The 17,785-nt window shown below is 34.2% G+C and overlaps 3 protein-coding genes and 1 pseudogene across 3 annotated transcripts in view; 2 read left to right on the top strand and 2 right to left on the bottom strand.

The window, feature by feature from the left end:
- Positions 1 to 1,898, bottom strand: part of LOC107732295 (methionine aminopeptidase 2-like) — a 7,920-nt gene extending 6,022 nt beyond the window's left edge. The window contains exons 1-5 of the mRNA XM_016543572.1: positions 1,694 to 1,898; positions 1,271 to 1,372; positions 1,114 to 1,173; positions 869 to 971; positions 629 to 790 (exon numbers count right to left, since the gene is read on the bottom strand). Of these exons, the coding sequence (XP_016399058.1) occupies positions 629 to 790; positions 869 to 971; positions 1,114 to 1,173; positions 1,271 to 1,372; positions 1,694 to 1,853 (587 nt within the window). The 5' untranslated portion in view covers positions 1,854 to 1,898. The remainder of the gene's footprint in view (positions 1 to 628; positions 791 to 868; positions 972 to 1,113; positions 1,174 to 1,270; positions 1,373 to 1,693) is intronic.
- Positions 1,899 to 4,085: 2,187 nt separating this feature from the next.
- cib1 (calcium and integrin binding 1 (calmyrin)) lies at positions 4,086 to 9,227 on the top strand. Its single transcript, XM_016543580.1, has 7 exons — positions 4,086 to 4,319; positions 4,544 to 4,578; positions 6,208 to 6,304; positions 7,232 to 7,385; positions 7,472 to 7,590; positions 7,674 to 7,762; positions 8,980 to 9,227. The coding sequence occupies exons 1-7, from the start codon at positions 4,269 to 4,271 to the stop codon at positions 8,999 to 9,001; spliced, it is 567 nt and encodes a 188-aa protein (XP_016399066.1). The 5' UTR covers positions 4,086 to 4,268; the 3' UTR covers positions 9,002 to 9,227.
- A 25-nt stretch (positions 9,228 to 9,252) lies between these two features.
- Positions 9,253 to 12,962, bottom strand: LOC107732261 (RCC1 domain-containing protein 1-like; the record flags this gene model as incomplete). Its single annotated transcript, XM_016543536.1, has 6 exons — positions 9,253 to 9,427; positions 10,265 to 10,294; positions 10,397 to 10,546; positions 11,058 to 11,156; positions 11,255 to 11,401; positions 12,743 to 12,962. Coding segments are annotated over 6 exons (804 nt in total), but the record flags the coding sequence as incomplete, so codon positions are not given.
- Positions 12,963 to 16,303: 3,341 nt separating this feature from the next.
- Positions 16,304 to 17,785, top strand: part of LOC107732260 (general transcription factor IIH subunit 1-like) — a 7,647-nt pseudogene continuing 6,165 nt past the window's right edge.

The raw sequence follows: 17,785 nt of genomic DNA, 5'->3' as shown, positions 1-17,785 counted from the left end.
AAAGGGTTGCATTCGCACCAACAGTGTGTACTAGAAAGTGACGTAAGCCGGTCGACAGCGACGTCATTTGTGCGCGGCGTTCAACAATGGAAACAAAGAAGAACAACATTAACAACAGGAGGATGGAGGACGCTGTGATCGGAGCTGTGTGTTTGTTGCGTCTCGCGGGTTTCACAATAATGGGCATGGAATGTCAGTTTTCGTACGCGTTTGGCCAATCAATGTCTACTTACGTCACGATTAGTACCAGTTGTGCTGGTTAGACCCTGCTCCGGAGTAGGAGCTAATTTGGTTCTCGAAAAAGGCAGTCCGGTACTAAAATCGCACCCAGTTCCGGCGGTGCGAAAACGCCAAAAAGTGGGTAGTTCCACAATTAGTTCTGGTACTATGAAAAGGTTCCCGCAGTGCGAAAGGCCCTAATGTTTCACTGCGTGTCTTTAGTAAATCCAGACAGTAGTTTTTTGGCGCCAACAGAAAGTTTGCCCTAGCACAAGCTGTTTGTAAATCCGGTCCCAAGTAAACACGACTTTCACATTTCAAATTCCCCACAGCAGCACTAACCAAAGTTTCCCGATGAAAGCCAACTGGCTTTACATCACAAATGTAGCCCATGAATGGTGTCACTCACCAGATCTCGATCATGGTGATGCCCGGTTTGATCCAGCTCATGACGTATTTCCTGACCTGCCGGTGGGCCTCGGCAGCCTGTCTGAAGTCGCTCCACATCTCCTCATTAGCCTGATCCAAACATTTCTTCTCCTCGTTGGTCATCCGCCATGCAGCAGTACGTCTGTGTGAAATAAAACACATTCACGATGATGTTTTTAGCTGGTTTTAAAGTGTGTAAATAAGCAGCTGCTGTCTGTACCCATCTTGCATCGGTGGATATTCACATTCCTGGCCCTTGGCATAAACTCCATTGGTGTAAAGCTCACAGATGGGGATAGATGGAGGATCTGTTTGAACTTTGGCTGAAAGAGAATGAAGGAATATGAATAAGTTATATTCAAGGCCTTTTACAGAATCAATTTTTTTGTCCATACGAAAAAACATTTAAATAGGTCATTTTGATGGATATGAGAGACTCCAGGGGGAATTTAAACAATCACTCACGGCCTTTCTTTTTCTTCTTCTTCTTCTTTTTCTTCCCAGTCGAGTCTCCTTCCTCGCCATCTGCCAAATAGAAATGTCACAATATAACAATCAACATAAAAACAAAAACTTTCGCAGATACACATGGAATTGTAATGGGAATTAACTTCAGACAAACCCTCTTCGGGCTCGTCCTCTTTTTCTTGGTCTTCTAAAGTTTGTTGCTCCAGTTGATTTGCCACTTTGGTGATGCCAGGCTCTCCTTCACCCTCATGGTTTCCTATAAATAATAGTACAGGGAATTTGATGTAGGTATCGCAATACAATATACACTTGACAGACATAAAGCACATAGAAAGCACGTGGAGTCAGACTCCTCTTATAACAACATTACACAACTGCCATGAGTTAAACACTCTAACCAGCCATTAACTCAACACTCCAGCGCAGAAACTAAATATTAAGCTCTGTTAAAATGCTTTTAGTTGCTATTAATTGAATGTCCTTTAAATTATATATCAGATTTAGCGAGGTCTCATCGGTTTGTAGGACTGGGCAGTAAACGTCAGGGCCACGCGACACTTTCGTCCGTCTTTATTACCTACGGCTCCCGCTTTTCCCTTCTTCTTCTTCTTTTTCTTCTTCTTCCCGGTCTCGTCAGCGGGATCCGTGTCCTCTTTGGGAAAGTGAGAGTCTCCGTTCGGTAAAATCTGCATTTGTGCAGCTGCGGACTGCAGCTCCTGTGTCTGTTCGTCTGCCATGATGTGACCGCGCGAGGGATTGTGGGTGAAGCGTACATCATGCGCGGCGGGCGGCGGGCGGCGGGATCCCTGTGCGTTCAGCTGGATGGACCTTTTTACTCGAAAGAAGGTCCAACCGACTGAACCCATCCTGATCCCACACGGGGTATGCTGCATAAAATAGATTGCAAACCAAGGGCGTAGGTTTGATTTTGGTATTGGTGGTGGGGACATAACTGCAGCCAACAGACATTTAATTGTTTGATCAAAATTATTGCTAGGGACAATTTAGTAGTCGCTGGATATCGGTATGGGTTCATGTCATAGAGTCCCTACTAAATTCTACACCAGTGGTCACCAAACTTTTTAGGCCCAAGGCAATATAGCGTTTCCTTGTTTACCGTTGTAAACAAAGCAGAGTTGCGCTTTATATGGAGAAGAAAATGCCATTGCCATCGAAACTTTTCTCAAGACAGTTCCCTTCAGTGATAATAACCCCATAAATGTAATGCATTTTTGTACTTATTTTACTGTTTTTTTCGGGATCTACTGGGACAGTGATAAAGATCTACCAGTCGATCGCGATCGACGGGTTGGCGACCATTGTTCTACACCCTTGAAAATTATAACAAGCGATGTTCGACTTTGGAAACTATAGTTTTGTTTGGATTGTTTGACTACTCGAAAGAGAATATAGGAAAATGTAACTTATTTAATTTGTGTTTCCTGCTAGCACATACATAAGGATTTTAACGCGGCAAACTTGTTTGTTAAAATTAACAAATACACATTAAAATTAAAATTATTGCTTGGGAGGAGTGTCCCTAATAAATTTTACACCCTTGTTAAAACCCCTTTATTTACCCCCTATATGTTTTTAAATGCATTTTATAAAATGACAAACAATTATTAATCTTTTTGGACCTTGAAAACGTGTAGGCATATTTATTACTTTTATTTAGGCTATAATAATTTTCAACTTTTTGTTTAACACAGGAACTTTAAAAGAACGTCATTGATTCACTATTGCCAATAAATAAATATATTTATTTATTTAGTCATTTATCAGACGCTTTTTGCTTTTATCCAAAGCGAATTACAAATGAGGACAACAGAAGCAATCAATTGTAGTATTAAAACAACTAAAAACAGATTCAAAACCAAAAGCTAAAACTTTATAAATACTACCTATACACATTTAAAAAATAAAGAGATTAAATAAAAATGACAAATGCATACAACAAAATTTCAAAACTTAACATTTAAATGAAAAACAAAAATAAAGCTAAAAACAATTCAAAATATTAAAGAACAAAAGGTATAAGAGTATAATAATGATTCTAACATAACACTAAGCCAAACACCAAAAAAACAACTACATATATGTGTGAATGTACAGCCACACACATATACATATATATACATATATATATACATACACATTTATAAATTCAATATATATATTATTTCATTTCCATTTAGTTTGTTGAAGTATTAAAATAACTCAAATTAAATAAAACTAAAAACTTAATAAAATACCTATACAGACATAATAAATTCAGACATAATTTAACTAAAATTAAAATAAATAACAAATACAAATAATACAAATCAAACAACAGTAGTTTATCAGTAATCCTAAAAAATAACACTTACATGCTAAAAAACAACAACTTACTGACACATAGTAAGAAATGGTTATAAAAACTGAAACAGAAGCGAAACAAGTAGTAGGAAATAAATAAATTAATAAATGAATAATAAATGAAGAAGATACAGATGATACAGCATGGAGAACGTAGGGATAGTTATAAAGTGTTATAAATTAACATAAATACATTTGTAAATAAATTGTTTACTTATTTCATAATAAATAAGTGGCATGACAGTGGATTTTTTTGGTGATATGATGCCACCTTTTGAAATAATGAGCAAATTGCAGATCAAAGTCAGAGCAACATGATACTATATGAATAATTTAATGTATTTTCCTTCCCAGCCTTTAGTCGGAATAATATATGGTATAATTATATAACACAGTTACGCCTATAACTAACAATAACAATGAGTAAGATGCTCCAGGAAATAATGATATTTTAATCACAATTTTATTGTGCTATTGGGAACATTTTTATAACCAAACGTAATTTCTTTGTATAACTAACCAACTAAATCCCCAGCTCAAACTCGATGAAGTTAAATAAAAATTCCCCATTGTGGACTTCGCACAGTGCAAATTTGTTCCCATAGCAACTGACGTGTCATCCAGGAAGCGGAAGCGCAGTTATTCGACCAAAGTTTGTTTAGACCGTTGGCTAAAAACAGCAAAACTTTAGGCACTTACCTTGGTTTTTTTATGAAACAATAGTAACATTAATCGACTTTATAATAGTTTAAAGTTAAAGTACTAGGCGTGCAGAACAAAAGCAGGTGGTAATGGGGGGAACATCGAGCAAGTTACCGAAAGATCTTCTATCAGAGTATCAGGTGAGAGATAGATAGATAGATAGATAGATAGATAGTCAGATAGATAGATAGATAGTCAGATAGATAGATAGATAGATAATGTCAATTAAAAAAATTATATATTTATATGTAATATTATTTAAATATGTTTGTAAATATGTTTATTTATTGAATATTTATTCTGTCTACTATATAGCGATGAGTTGCTTTTATTTGTTTATAACTGTTCGTTTTTGCTTACACAGGAGCTCACATTTCTCACAAAGCAAGAAATCTTAATGTAAGTAAAGTCACGATGTACTTACACTTGTGCACACGTGACGTTATTGAAAAAATATTTCCTGTTATGCTTTGCTGCTTTCAGTGTAGCTAAGTTTTAATTGTGTCAGTCAGTCAGTCATATTTATTTATAAAGCACATTTAAAAACAACAGCTGTTGGCCAAAGTGCTGTACAAAATTAAGCATATAACAAAATACAAAAGTAAACATAGAACACAACGACATTTAATTCTGTTGATGGGGGAGATATATTGCGCTCTTTTTTTTTTTTGAGACACATTGCTTCAAGAGTTGTTTGTACATTTGCTGTATCTTTCAATGGAGTTTCTCCTTTCAATCTTTGTTTTATAGCTTTATATTTTAGAATGGCATCATCACAAAGGGATCATAATATTTGGTGGTCTTTGGAATCAAAAAGCTTGAAAGCCCATGGATTATTACATTTGAAGTTAGAATGTCAGTCAGTCAGTCAGTCAGTCATATTTATTTATAGAGCACATTTAAAAACAACAGCTGTTGGCCAAAGTGCTGTACAAAATTTAAGCATATAACAAAAATACAAAAGTAAACATAGAACACAGCGAAAGATAGTACACTACAGTTATGCCACTGCTCTTGCTTATGACCATAAGCAACAGTAAATAAATAAGTTTTAAGAAGAGACTTAAAATCAGCATATGTTGGTGCAGTTCTTATATAGGGTGGCAACTTGTTCCATAGCTGTGGAGCAGCCACTGAAAAGGCACGATCTCCTTTCGATTTCAAGTGTGTCCTTGGAACAGTCAACCTAAGACTACTAGTTGATCGAAGTTCCCTGGATGCATTATGATGGAACAGAAGGATATCGGAGATATATGATGGAGCCAGTCCATGGAAACCCTTATAAACAAACAATAATGTTTTAAAATGGATACGATATTTAACTGGGAGCCAGTGGAGAGAGATCAACACTGGTGAAATATGTTCCCTCTTCCTTGGGGGAAGTTGTGAATATTGACTGTACAGTTTAGTTTGTTTCTTATTATTTTGTGTTCAGGTGAGGAATAGCGATAAAACTTGACAGGCTGATTTATTGCAGGGTTATTTTTTATTATTTATAGTATAGTATTTATCAATACTTTGAATGAGCTTATTATATTTTTCATTATAATTTTAGTTTTAGTTGAATATTTCTGTTTAACCAAATTTTTTTAGTATCTGTAGTACTTAATTTATTTGCAGTTCAACATTTTAAATAATTCTATTTAGCTCCAATTTATTTTTATTTCAATTTTAGTGTTGTTAATTGTAGTACTTCAACTTATTTTATTTGCCAATACAACATTTCTAATTTTCCTTTCAATTTTTTCATCTAACATCAATAATTTATTTTAGCTTAATTTCATTTACCAACCATTTTTTTTCAAATATTATTTTTATTATTGCCTTTTCACACGTACATCATCTCAACCATGGTACATTTTGCCTTGGCATTCCCTGTAAAGTGGATTTGTCGTTGTGTCGATAGCTAAACTACACAAATGTACAGTAGTTTAGTTACTGAAACTGTATATTACCTAATACTTAAACATTTTTTGAATGTCATTACATTATAGACTTTTGGGGCTCATCATCAATGTGTTTGTTTAGGGCACACAAAATATTCTCTGAGCTGCAGGACAGAGAAAATGGACCGTACAGCTCCAGGGTGTCCATGGAGAAGATCCACACTCTTCCAGAACTGAAGGTAACAGATAAAGGGCCGTATCATACACCCGGCGCAATGCGGCACGGCGCAAGTGTTTTTTGCTAGTTTCAGCCCGATGCAGTTATCATTTTCAAGTCCTGCACCACGTTGTTTAAAAGGCAAATGCATTTGTGCCCATTTGTGCGCTCGTGGGCGTGCTGGTCTGAAAACCAGGTGTGTTCAGGCGCATTGTTGGCTCGTTGCTATTTTGAGGCAACTGAAATAGACTGCGCCATTGACCAGCTAAAACCTAGTCTAAAGTCAATGGTGCAATATATATATTTTTTTGTTAATTAAAGAGCGCGTTAGTAATATGCGCCTATAGGCGGGTCCACAACTGCTTAGTACACACACAGGGAAGCGCAGCAGCACACAAACATGCCAAATATAAAAAATGAAAGGATTACAATGTAAAAGATTATTATTGTGTATTATTGTCGATTCCTCGATCCGCTTCGAGCAGATCCGTTTCCTCTCTGGAGACGCACGCGTTCAGTCTTTGCGCTTGCAAATTCAGCTGTGTAAATAAATAGCGAATCCGCCATGGTGCAAGTGCAACTGGCTTTTAGAGGGAATGGGAGATGAGACTCTGATTGGTTTATTGCACGTTATGCCCAAAACACACCCATGACTCATCAAGAGAATAGGTGCAACCCTTTTTTAGACCATGCGCCTGGCGCGCCGGCCATTTTTTCCCATGGTTAAACTAGCAAACGTGGATTTGGACACGCCCTAAGTGCACCTGCGCCATGCGCTTAGATCGTTAAAATAGAGCCCGAAGTCTGTACTGCAGTCACAATGCAAAAACCCTAATGTTTCTGTCAAGTTTCTTTAAGCAAAATATCTTCTAATCCTTCCAGATTCAGCCATTCAGCTGTATATATTCTGACTTCTGACTATATTCTGTGTTTTTGTTGGCTGTCACAGTCTAACCCCTTCCGGAAAAGGATATGTCACGTCTTCTCGACCTCTGACATGAAGGATGGCAGCTTGAGCTTTGAGGATTTCCTGGACCTCTTGAGTGCCTTCAGCGATTCGGCGACCCTGGAAATCAAGTCCCACTACGCTTTCCGAATCTTTGGTAGTGGATGGATTGTCCTCAATATTGACGTTTAACACAACAGCAATATCAGACAGCACTCGTTATTAACACTTCTTATGCTGCAGACTTTGACGATGACGGGACTCTTGATGCTAGAGACCTGGAGAAGCTGGTGAACTCTCTGACTGGCGAGACGGATGACACCCGTCTGACGGGAGAGGAGATGAGACAGCTCATAAGCAATGTGAGTGTGCTGGATATACATCACATCAATGAGAGACATCTGCCAGATGAACTTTACTAATGTAAACACATGTAATTGTGCAGATCCTGGAGGAGTCAGACATTGATAAGGACGGCACAGTCAATCTCTCAGAATTTCAGCATGTCATCTCCAGATCTCCAGATTTTGTCAGGTGACAGAATTTTGCTTTTTATTTAAAAAGTGACATGTATTTGACATATATTTTGCTGCCTTCAGTCTAATTAAGTTTCACTTGTGAATGTTTACTGTACAGTTTAGTTTTTTCATATTATTTATTGAACAGTTGAGGAATGGCGATGAAACTTTACGTGTGTGTTTATTTTTCATATTAGTTTAAGTAATTTTGTTGAATGTTATTAGTTTTTATGTTATATTAGTTTTCTATATAGCTTTTAGAAATGTAATTATTAAATTATTGAATTATTATTTCAACTTGATAGCTTGACAAATTTAGCCGACTAATATATATATATATATATATATAATTTGTATTAATATTTTGAATTAGCTTTTTATATATTCAGTTTATATTTGAGTAATTTTGTTGTTTTTGTGATTTCTATTAAATTAAAAAAATATTTCTATATAACTTTGTTCATTAATTTTATTAATTAATTTAATAATGTAACAAATTTAGCCGACTTATGCATGCATATATATATATATGTTTTTATTAATATTTTGAATTAGCTTTTTATATTTTCAGTTTTTATTTTAGTTTTAGTAATTAATTTTATTATTAAGTTTCATTAGTTTTACCTTTAGTAATAATAATATAATATAACATTTTTAGAATATTTATAAATATTTTGAATTAGTTTTTATTTGTTATATTTTCAGTTCTAATTTTAGTTTAGGTTTGAGTAATTCTAAGTGCTTTTGTCATTTGTATTAGTTTTTTAAATATTTCTATATAGCTTTATTTAATAATTCATCATTATGAGTCATTTTAATTGCAGTTTTGATTTTAGTAATTGTAGTACTTCAGCTTATTTAGTAAAGTTAGTTGCCAAGGCAACATTTCCATTTGTTGATTAATTTTCATTTAAGTTTTTCATCTAATATTTATATTTTATTTGGCTTACATGACTAAATTACATTTCCCATCATTCTTTGTTGCAGCACAATAATTATAAAATGCATAAAGCATCAATTATACACCTGAATCACATATTGCACTTTATAATTTTGTGTTAGTGAAAAATTTGAGAGGTGAAAAAGTGAGGAAAAAATATGAAATTGCCCAAAATTACAAATTTATTCTGACCAAAATCACATCATAATTACAACTTCCGATCTAATAAGTATGACCTTCTTAAGACTTGAAGGCAGCATTTCTCCTCATTGACTGCGAATGTTCTTTTGCAGTTCATTCAAGATTGTGTTGTGAAGTTTACACAGAATGGAAGCTGCTTTCCGGTCCGGATCTTTCACCTGCGCCTTTGATCTGTCAGTAATGTAGTGTCCTAATTGTGAATGTATATTCTTACTCAGTATTTCTACCATTTATAATGAAAACATTTTTACTTACTCTGTTAAAAAAATCTACTTTCTATCCTGTATTTTGGATCATATATTTGTACCTAATTTAATAAACTCTAATTCTGCAACTTTGACATCCCTGTATTTATAGGACACTCTGAAAGAGTCTATTCCAGTCAGGATGGAGGTTGTTCTTTTGGCACAGCGGACACAAAAGTGTTCCATAACCCACAAATGACATCCTTAACACACATTCGATGGCTAGGGAAGTAATCCACCAGTGTTGGCTCATCTGTGCTATTTTCAGTGCCATGTCCCAGCTGTCCATAATGGCCTAATAATATGACACCGACAGAGAAAAGGCAACTTTTAGCACTTTTGAAATAACAATTACCACACTTTACCTTTTAACAGTTTGGGCTCAGTATCATTTTTTTAAAGAAAGAAATTAAAGGAATAGGTCACCCAAATTTGCTGAAAATGTACTCACTCTCAGACCATCCAAGGTGTACATGATTTTGTTTCTTCATGGGAACAGGTTTGGAGAAATGTAGCATTACATCACTTGCTCACCAATGGATGTGAATGGGTGCCGTCAGAATGAGAGTCCAAACAGCTGATAAAAACATCACAAGTAATCCACACCAATCCAGTCCATCAGTTAACATCTTGTAAAACTGTGTTTGAAAGAAACAAATACTCATCATTAACACTGACTTCAAACTGTTTCTTTCAGGTAAAATATGGGCCCATAATCCATCAATTTTCTTTCTCCATTGAAAAAAACATCTCATCTGAATCAGGAGAGAAATCTGCACAGATCAAGCACAGTTTAAAAGTAGATCTAAACAAACAAGTCGGTAGATTTTGATGTGAGAGGATAAAAGGACAGACTTTTTCACTGGATTACTTGTGGATTATTGTGATGTTTTTAATCAGCTGTTTGGACTCTCATTCTGACGGCACCCATTCACTGCAGAGGATCCATTGATGAACAAGTGATGGAATGCTACATTTCTCCAAATCTGATGAGGAAAAAAAACTCATCTGGCCTAAGGGTGAGTACATTTTCAGCAAACTTTCATTTTTGAATGACCTATTCCTTTAATGCACAAATGCATGAGAGAATATTTACATTGATTTATTTCTAGAAAACGAAGCAAACTCTTACCCCATCCCCAGGTGTACAGATCCCCTGTACCTACAAATAAAAAAAGAATAAATGTAATACATTTTTTTTGTCAACTAGCGGATTCTTGAGTTGAGTCCTGTTTATGCTGCAGTGATCAGATCTGGATCTCACCGGTGACGGCCGCTGTATGACGGGATCCACAGCTGATCCTGCTGATCTCTGACACATTAGGGACGTCCACTAGAGCTGGCAACGCTTGAATAGAAATAAACACATCTGCTTCCTTCTTTTCATCTTCATTTATGGGCTTCTCAGTGTTTCCTGCACAGTAACAGAACCATGTAGCTGTGTAGTAATACATTCATATGTAAAGTCATATATGTGACCCTGGAGCACAAAAGCAGTCTTAAGTCTCTGGGGTATATTTGTAGCAATAGCCAACAATACATTGTATGGGTAAAAATTATCGATTTTTCTTTTATGCCAAAAATCATTAGGATATTAAGTAAAGATCATGTTCCATGAAGATATTCTGTAAATTTCCTACTGTAAATATATCAAAACTTAATTTTTGATTAGTAATATGCATTGCTAAGAACTTCATTTGGACAACTTTAAAGGCGATTTTCTCAATATTTAGATTTTTTTGCACCCTCAGATTCCGGATTTTCAAATAGTTGTATCTCGGCCAAATATTGTCCTATCCTAACAAACCATACATCAATGGAAAGCGTATTTATTCAACTTTGAGATGACGTATAAATCTCGATTTTAAAAAATTGACCCTTATGACTGGTTTTGTGGTCCAGGGTCACATATGTAGTCATTTTACCACTGCTTTTTCCTCTGAGCTGTTCCTCCTCCAGGCCTCTAGATGGCAGGCCGAGCTGCCCGCTTTCATTCCATCCCCACATATACAGGTCCCCACCAGCTAAACACAATAAACATATTTCAAATGAACACTCTGTATATTAGTATGAGCAACCAAATGGCTGAATTTGATCACGAAAGTTTCAGGAAAAAGCTTACCGCTGACGGAAGCGGAGTGCCAGCTCCCAGCAGACACTGCTCTGATCGGGACGCCCCACAGCGCCTCCACTACCTGAGGTTCCTCCTGTGATGCCAGAGCGCCGTGACCCAGCTGACCATGACTGACAAAACATCCGCTTAAAAACACTCTTCAGTTCTATTTTACAGAAAATATTATTGTAATGCAATGAATTTTCACAATAAGCATAAATTAGAGGCAGGACAAAAAATACTGCCATGATGATAAATATAAATGCTTTACAATTTAAATAATAAAATATATTATTAATAATAATAATTATACATATATGTGTGTGTGTGTGTGTGTATATATACACACATACCTTTTTGCATTACAACAATACATTTATTTACTTTGTTTTAATTTTAGTAAATGTAGTATTCAAACGTAAATTTTATGTGCTTTTGTCATTTTTATTCAATATTTCTATTTAGCTTTAATCAAAAAATTTTTTCAGTTTTAATTTTCGTAATTGTAGTACTTTAACGTAAACATATTTTATTTCAGTTAGTTGCCATGCCAAATTTATGTTATGTTCTGTTTACGTTTTTCATCTTTACAGTTTATTTTATTTTTATTTTTAATAACTGAAAATGATTTTTAATAGTTTTAGGCTACAATAACACTGTTAGAGTAATGAGAATTTCTAATAAAATATACTTAATTGTCATTAAAACAAATGTAAAAATATGCTTAATTTTCTTATTTATAATCTGAAATATGACCTGTTATTGACAGGTTTTGTGAGACTCACCCATAAATGCAGATTAGTTCTACAATTAATATAATATTATTTTTGGTAACACTTTAAGGTCTAACTACAACTAACATTAACAAACAATGAGCACTACATCTGTTACAGCATATATTCATCTTTGTAAATACTGGTTAATGAAAATAAAATTTTTAGATCATGCCAGCTCAGGTCTGTTAAATAACATTAAAAGACACAACTTTTGATTTTAAGATTGTATTAGTAAATTCTGAAATGAACATGAACCAAGACTAATAAATATTTTAATTGGTTTATGTTAACTAATACTATGTAAATTTATTTTATTATTATTTGAATTTAAATGATTCTAATTTTATTATAGAAACAGTAATACGTAAATCATGTGTAAAATGTGACTAATACTGTACAAACTATTGTACAAATATTGTATGTAAATTTAAAGTTATTGTATTGTTTTATTTTATTTCATAATGTAAGCAAAGAATATGAAAAAAATGTATGTCAGTAATATGCACGAAACAAAATCTCTCTCTCTCTCTCTCTCTATATATATATAATGCAAATTTAAGTAAGTTATTTTATTATTTATTAGAATATTGTACAAATTATGTACATTTTAAGGTAATTTATTTTATTACATTATAGATCAGAAATAGTAAGATTAGTAATGTGACTAATATTGTAGAAAAACATAGTAAGCGAATGATTTGGTTACTCATAGTTTACTTACAGTCTGTATGATGCACATCAGCTCTGGAGCTCCAGCTGGCTCTGACTCGGACTCTACTACAGTCTGATCTGCACACATCTGATATCAGGACAGGTGTGCTCACTTTACACCACACCTGTCCACTCACATCTGCCGGCCTTATCTGGCCAAAGCCATCGAAACCAAAGCCAAACCAATTCATTGACCTATCCCGCTTCACATTAAGAACTATCACTTGCTTTCATGTGTGGACAGTTGCAAGTAAGTTCCATCAGCAACAATTAGGAACGTCGGAAAGTCGGAACAAGAGCGCTGTCTTCTGTCAAAATAAAAGTAATGTTGTGTTCAAAAATAAAATTAAATCTATAATAAAAGTTTTATGATTGGAATACGAGCATGTTATTATATTATATTATATTATATTATATTATATTTATTATAAAACCTGAAACTATTTACCGGACTTTAATTTTGAAATCGATTCCGTTTGGCAGCCATTAAAAGGACGCGCGCCAGGGTTTCTGGCTTCACTCTGTTTCTATGGCGGCGGATCTGAGGGCTGCTGTCACTCACGGTGTCCGTAACGACTGTAAATAAAACAAATATTGTCATTTACACTGATTTCACCCCGCTTACCACAAGATCAATATTGAGGCTTCGGCTTCAGCGGCCTTGGAGCGCCAGGTGAGGGGTTATTGTATTCAAATAAAGCACTTTAATTAAAGTCTCCGGCTGTGTGCGTGAGTTCGGCTTTTAGGTGCAGATTTCAGATTCATCACCTTTAAATGTGTTTTGTTATGTTTAAACGGTCTCAGCCGTTTTCATATACTGCAAATGAGTCTCAGTTTATTGACTTTAGTAAAGGTTTTTGGAAAGAAGATGTGTGCTAGTGCTGTTAGCTCCAGTGGAGATTCAAGTCTGAATCTGGTTTAATAACTGTTATTTTGAATCTGTCTGATCTGATTACATTTCTATTCTGAGTCTAATCTGAATTTATTGTAATGTTTGCTTTAATGTCTGTTCTTGATTCAGAAAGTGATGTAATATTAGGTCTTAAACTGATCCTAATCTGGTTTCTATTCTGAGTCTGGTCTGCATCTGTTCTCATATCTGATTTAATATCTGCTCTGATCTGATTCTGAATTGAATTTAATGTCAGGTCTTAAATTGAATCTGATCGGATCCTAATCTGATTTCATCTACATTCTGAGTCTGATCTGAATCATATCTGGTTTAATATCTCGTCTGTTCCGATTCTTAATATTATTTAATATCCGGTCTCAATCTGAATCTGTCATATCTGATCTAATCCGAATCTGATCTTAATGTTTTGTCAAATCTGATATGGATATGATTTGATGTCTGTTCTGAATCTGATTAATGGCTGTTTAAATCTGGTCTTCTGATGTAAAATATTTTTTTCTGCATGTTTTTGTGTGTATTGAGAGCTGTAAACTAACTCCACACTCTTGTTCACAGCCCTGCCCAGGTTTCTAATGGGTTTTAAAATGATGTGATGAGCTATCAATAAATCTCTGATCTCAGTGTCCTGCTTTATTAATCAGATTGTTCTCTTTCTTTCTGTAGCCATGGCGTCTCTGTCCGAGGAGGGGTTGTTGGTGATGAAGAGGGTCCGTCAGAGGAAGCAGGACGGGACTCTGTACCTGATGGCCGAGCGGATCGCCTGGGGTCCGGAAGGGAAGGACCGCTTCACAGTCAGCCACCTGTACGCCGACATCCGCTGTGAGTTTCACTCAGATTTCAGCCTCTACAACCTCTTTTGGGACTACAAGTGTGACTTTTGACATGCTAAAATACTATGGAATCCATGCATAAAATATTATGCATGGATTAATAGAGTAAAAGTAGGTTACTCTTAAGACAGACCTACCATGAGCACTGAGCTTGTTCAGTGATGCTAATGTAGAAACAGTAGTCACTGTTGCCATGGAAATGACATTTGTGGCAAAAAAGCGCAGCAGTTTCTGCTCACTCCTATGAAGAACTGCTAAATATTATTAAAACACTTTGAAACAACTTGTTTATATATAAATTATGTTACAAATAATACAAAATATATTGTTTTGCAATTTAGTAAATATGATGTTATATATATTGCAAAACGCAATATCTATCTGTCTGTCTGTCTGTCTATCTATCTATCTATCTATCATCTGACTATCTATCTATCTATCATCTGACTATCTATCTATCTATCATCTGACTATCTATCTATCTATCATCTGACTATCTATCTATCTTTCTGTCTATCTATCTATCTATCTATCTATCTATGTCTATCTATCTATCTGTCTGTCTGTCTGTCTGTGTATCTATGTAGCACTTCTATTAATACTTTTATTCAGCAAATGTGCATTAAATTAATCAAAAGTAACGGTAAAGATCTTTATAATATACATTTCTGATTAAAATAAATGCTTTTCTTTTGAACTCTTTATTCATCAAATAATCCTGAAAAAAATGTATCATGGTTTCCTCAGAAATATAAAGCAGCACAGACTGTTTTCAACATTGATAAGAAATGTTTGATAAATTCATAAATATGACATAACCATTATATAGGTTTTGTCATATGTATATTTTTTTGTAATAGTCTTAACTTTGACATAATTACTTACTTTCTATCTCATAATGATGACTTTTTCTCATAATTTTGCCTTTGTTATAATTCCGTCTGTCATAATGATGACTTTTTGTATCATAATTTTGACTTTATAATTCTTAAATTTGACTTTATCTCATAATTGTTTTTATGTCCGTATTTTGACTTTTTATCTCAATTTCAACCTTAATCGCAACATTTATTTTATAATTTCAACTTTTGTTTTAATTATGATTTTTATCTCATAATTACGACTTTATCTTATAATTTCATTTTGTGGCGTAATGATTTTTAACCCATAATTTTGACATTTAATCTTTCAGTTTAATTTTTTTAACTCAGAATTGGTTTTATTTCATAATTTGGACTTTTATGTCATAATGATAATTGTGATTTTTTTTTTTTAATCTCATAATTTAAATTTTTATGCCATAATTTGGATTTTTTTAATCTCATAATTATGAGTTAGTATCTCATAATTTCTATGGTGTAGTACTTTATAAATGAATGTGACTTTTATGTAATAACTATGACTTTGTACGTAGGGTTGCAAAAAGGTGGAAAATTTCCAGTAAATTTTGGAAATATTCCAGAAATTTTGGAAACTTTCCGTGATTTTTAGGAATATTCCAGGGATTTTTCGAAAGTTTCCGGAAATTTGCCGAAAATTTTCCACCCCTTTGCAACCCTATTTGTACGTCATAATTATGGTTATAATTCTGGTATTGCCTTCTCCTTGACGAATACATGTAATGCTGTTAGAATTTGACCAAAAGATGGTCAAATCAATCATAACGGAAAGGTAATTTACATATAGTAGTCTTAAAGGTATAGTAGCCTATTTTAAATCACAAAAAATGGTTTTAGTTCACAAAAAACCTAATATGCTTTGTGCTACAAACACTGACTTATATTATAAGCAATCTTTAAGGACAAATAAAATGCTATAAGTATTGAATATGACCCTTTTCTGTCTCTCTCTGCTTTTGATTGCAGTCAAGCAGAAATACGCTGAGAATGTTCCTCACAACATGACGGAGAAGGAGTTCTGGACGCGGTTCTTTCAGTCTCATTACTTCCACAGAGACCGGATCAGCACGGGCCAGCAGGACATCTTCTCAGAGTGTGCCAAACAGGACGAGAAGGGTACTGCATTTCATGAAGTGTTTAAGTCTTAATGCAGTATTCTGAGATCTTATGAAGTCCGAAGGAATCTTTCATGGACTATTGACTTCATCTGACCGTGTTAAATGGCTCTTCTGTGTCTTTCTATTCTGATAGAGTTTGTTTCTTCGCATCTTTCAGGCCTGAAATCAATGGTGACCCAGGGAGTGAAGAACCCCATGGTGGATCTGCTTTCTCCCCAGCGACTTAAGACTGCTTTTGTGGTCCAGGGTCACATATAATAATCTCTATGTGTGTGATATATAGGGAAGCTCCCAGTGATCAAGCCAGTGAGACCAGCAGCACTGATGGGAACTCCAGAGATTCAGATTTCTTCCAGCCGCCACTCAAAAAGGTGAATTTTTGCCATGGCTAATGGGGGTTGTTAGGCGTGACACAAAATGTAGCAAAGCATACAAACTTTTAGATGTATAAAAATAGTTCCACAAGTATCCATATCACGGAATTATCCATTTCCTAAAATATAAAAAAAAAAAGAAACGTAATTTATTATATATATATATATATATATATATATATTAGGGCTTGGCAAGTTAACGTGTTATTATCGCATTAATGCATTAATTAAATTAATTAACGCCGACAATTATTATATCGCGCATTAACGCAGTTTTTATTATTATTATTATTAGATAATAGAGAGCATTTGGGATGGGCCTAAGACTGCAGTAGCGTTCACATGAACACACCCAATAAAATTATTTAGGGTAAGCATCAACATTCACAAACCACTGTTCACTGTTATTTTTAACAGAAAAGAATGCAATGTGCTCTTCATAAGTGGGAAATAGGAAGTTTTTCATGGTTTTTAATCAAATATATATATGTGTATATATTTAGATAGATAGACAGATAGATATATAGATATAGAAATAGATATATAGATAGATATACAGTAGATAGACATAATGTATATCATGTATATTAAATCATATTATACTGTATATGTTCTTATAATATATATGTGTATGTGTGTGTATATGTGTTATGTATTAAAATTATTTGCCAAAAATATCATAATTATGACATAAAGGTCAAAATTATGAAACACACACACACACATTTATGTATATACATGGTATGTGTATACGTTATAAATCGAAATTTAGTTTAAAAAAGTTTTAAAAAAAAGAAAAGTTATAGACATTGTCAAAATTATGAAATGTTATTTTCAAATTGTACATTTATAGTTATATGTTATTATATAATCTATCTATCTATCTATCTATCATCTGACTATCTATCTATCTATCTAT

Source organism: Sinocyclocheilus rhinocerous, unplaced genomic scaffold, assembly GCF_001515625.1.
Source record: "Sinocyclocheilus rhinocerous isolate Xijiao unplaced genomic scaffold, SAMN03320098_v1.1 scaffold38, whole genome shotgun sequence".
Lineage (NCBI taxonomy): Eukaryota > Metazoa > Chordata > Actinopteri > Cypriniformes > Cyprinidae > Sinocyclocheilus > Sinocyclocheilus rhinocerous.
Note: the sequence above shows the minus strand (reverse complement) of the source record. Positions and strands in the feature narration are given on the sequence as shown.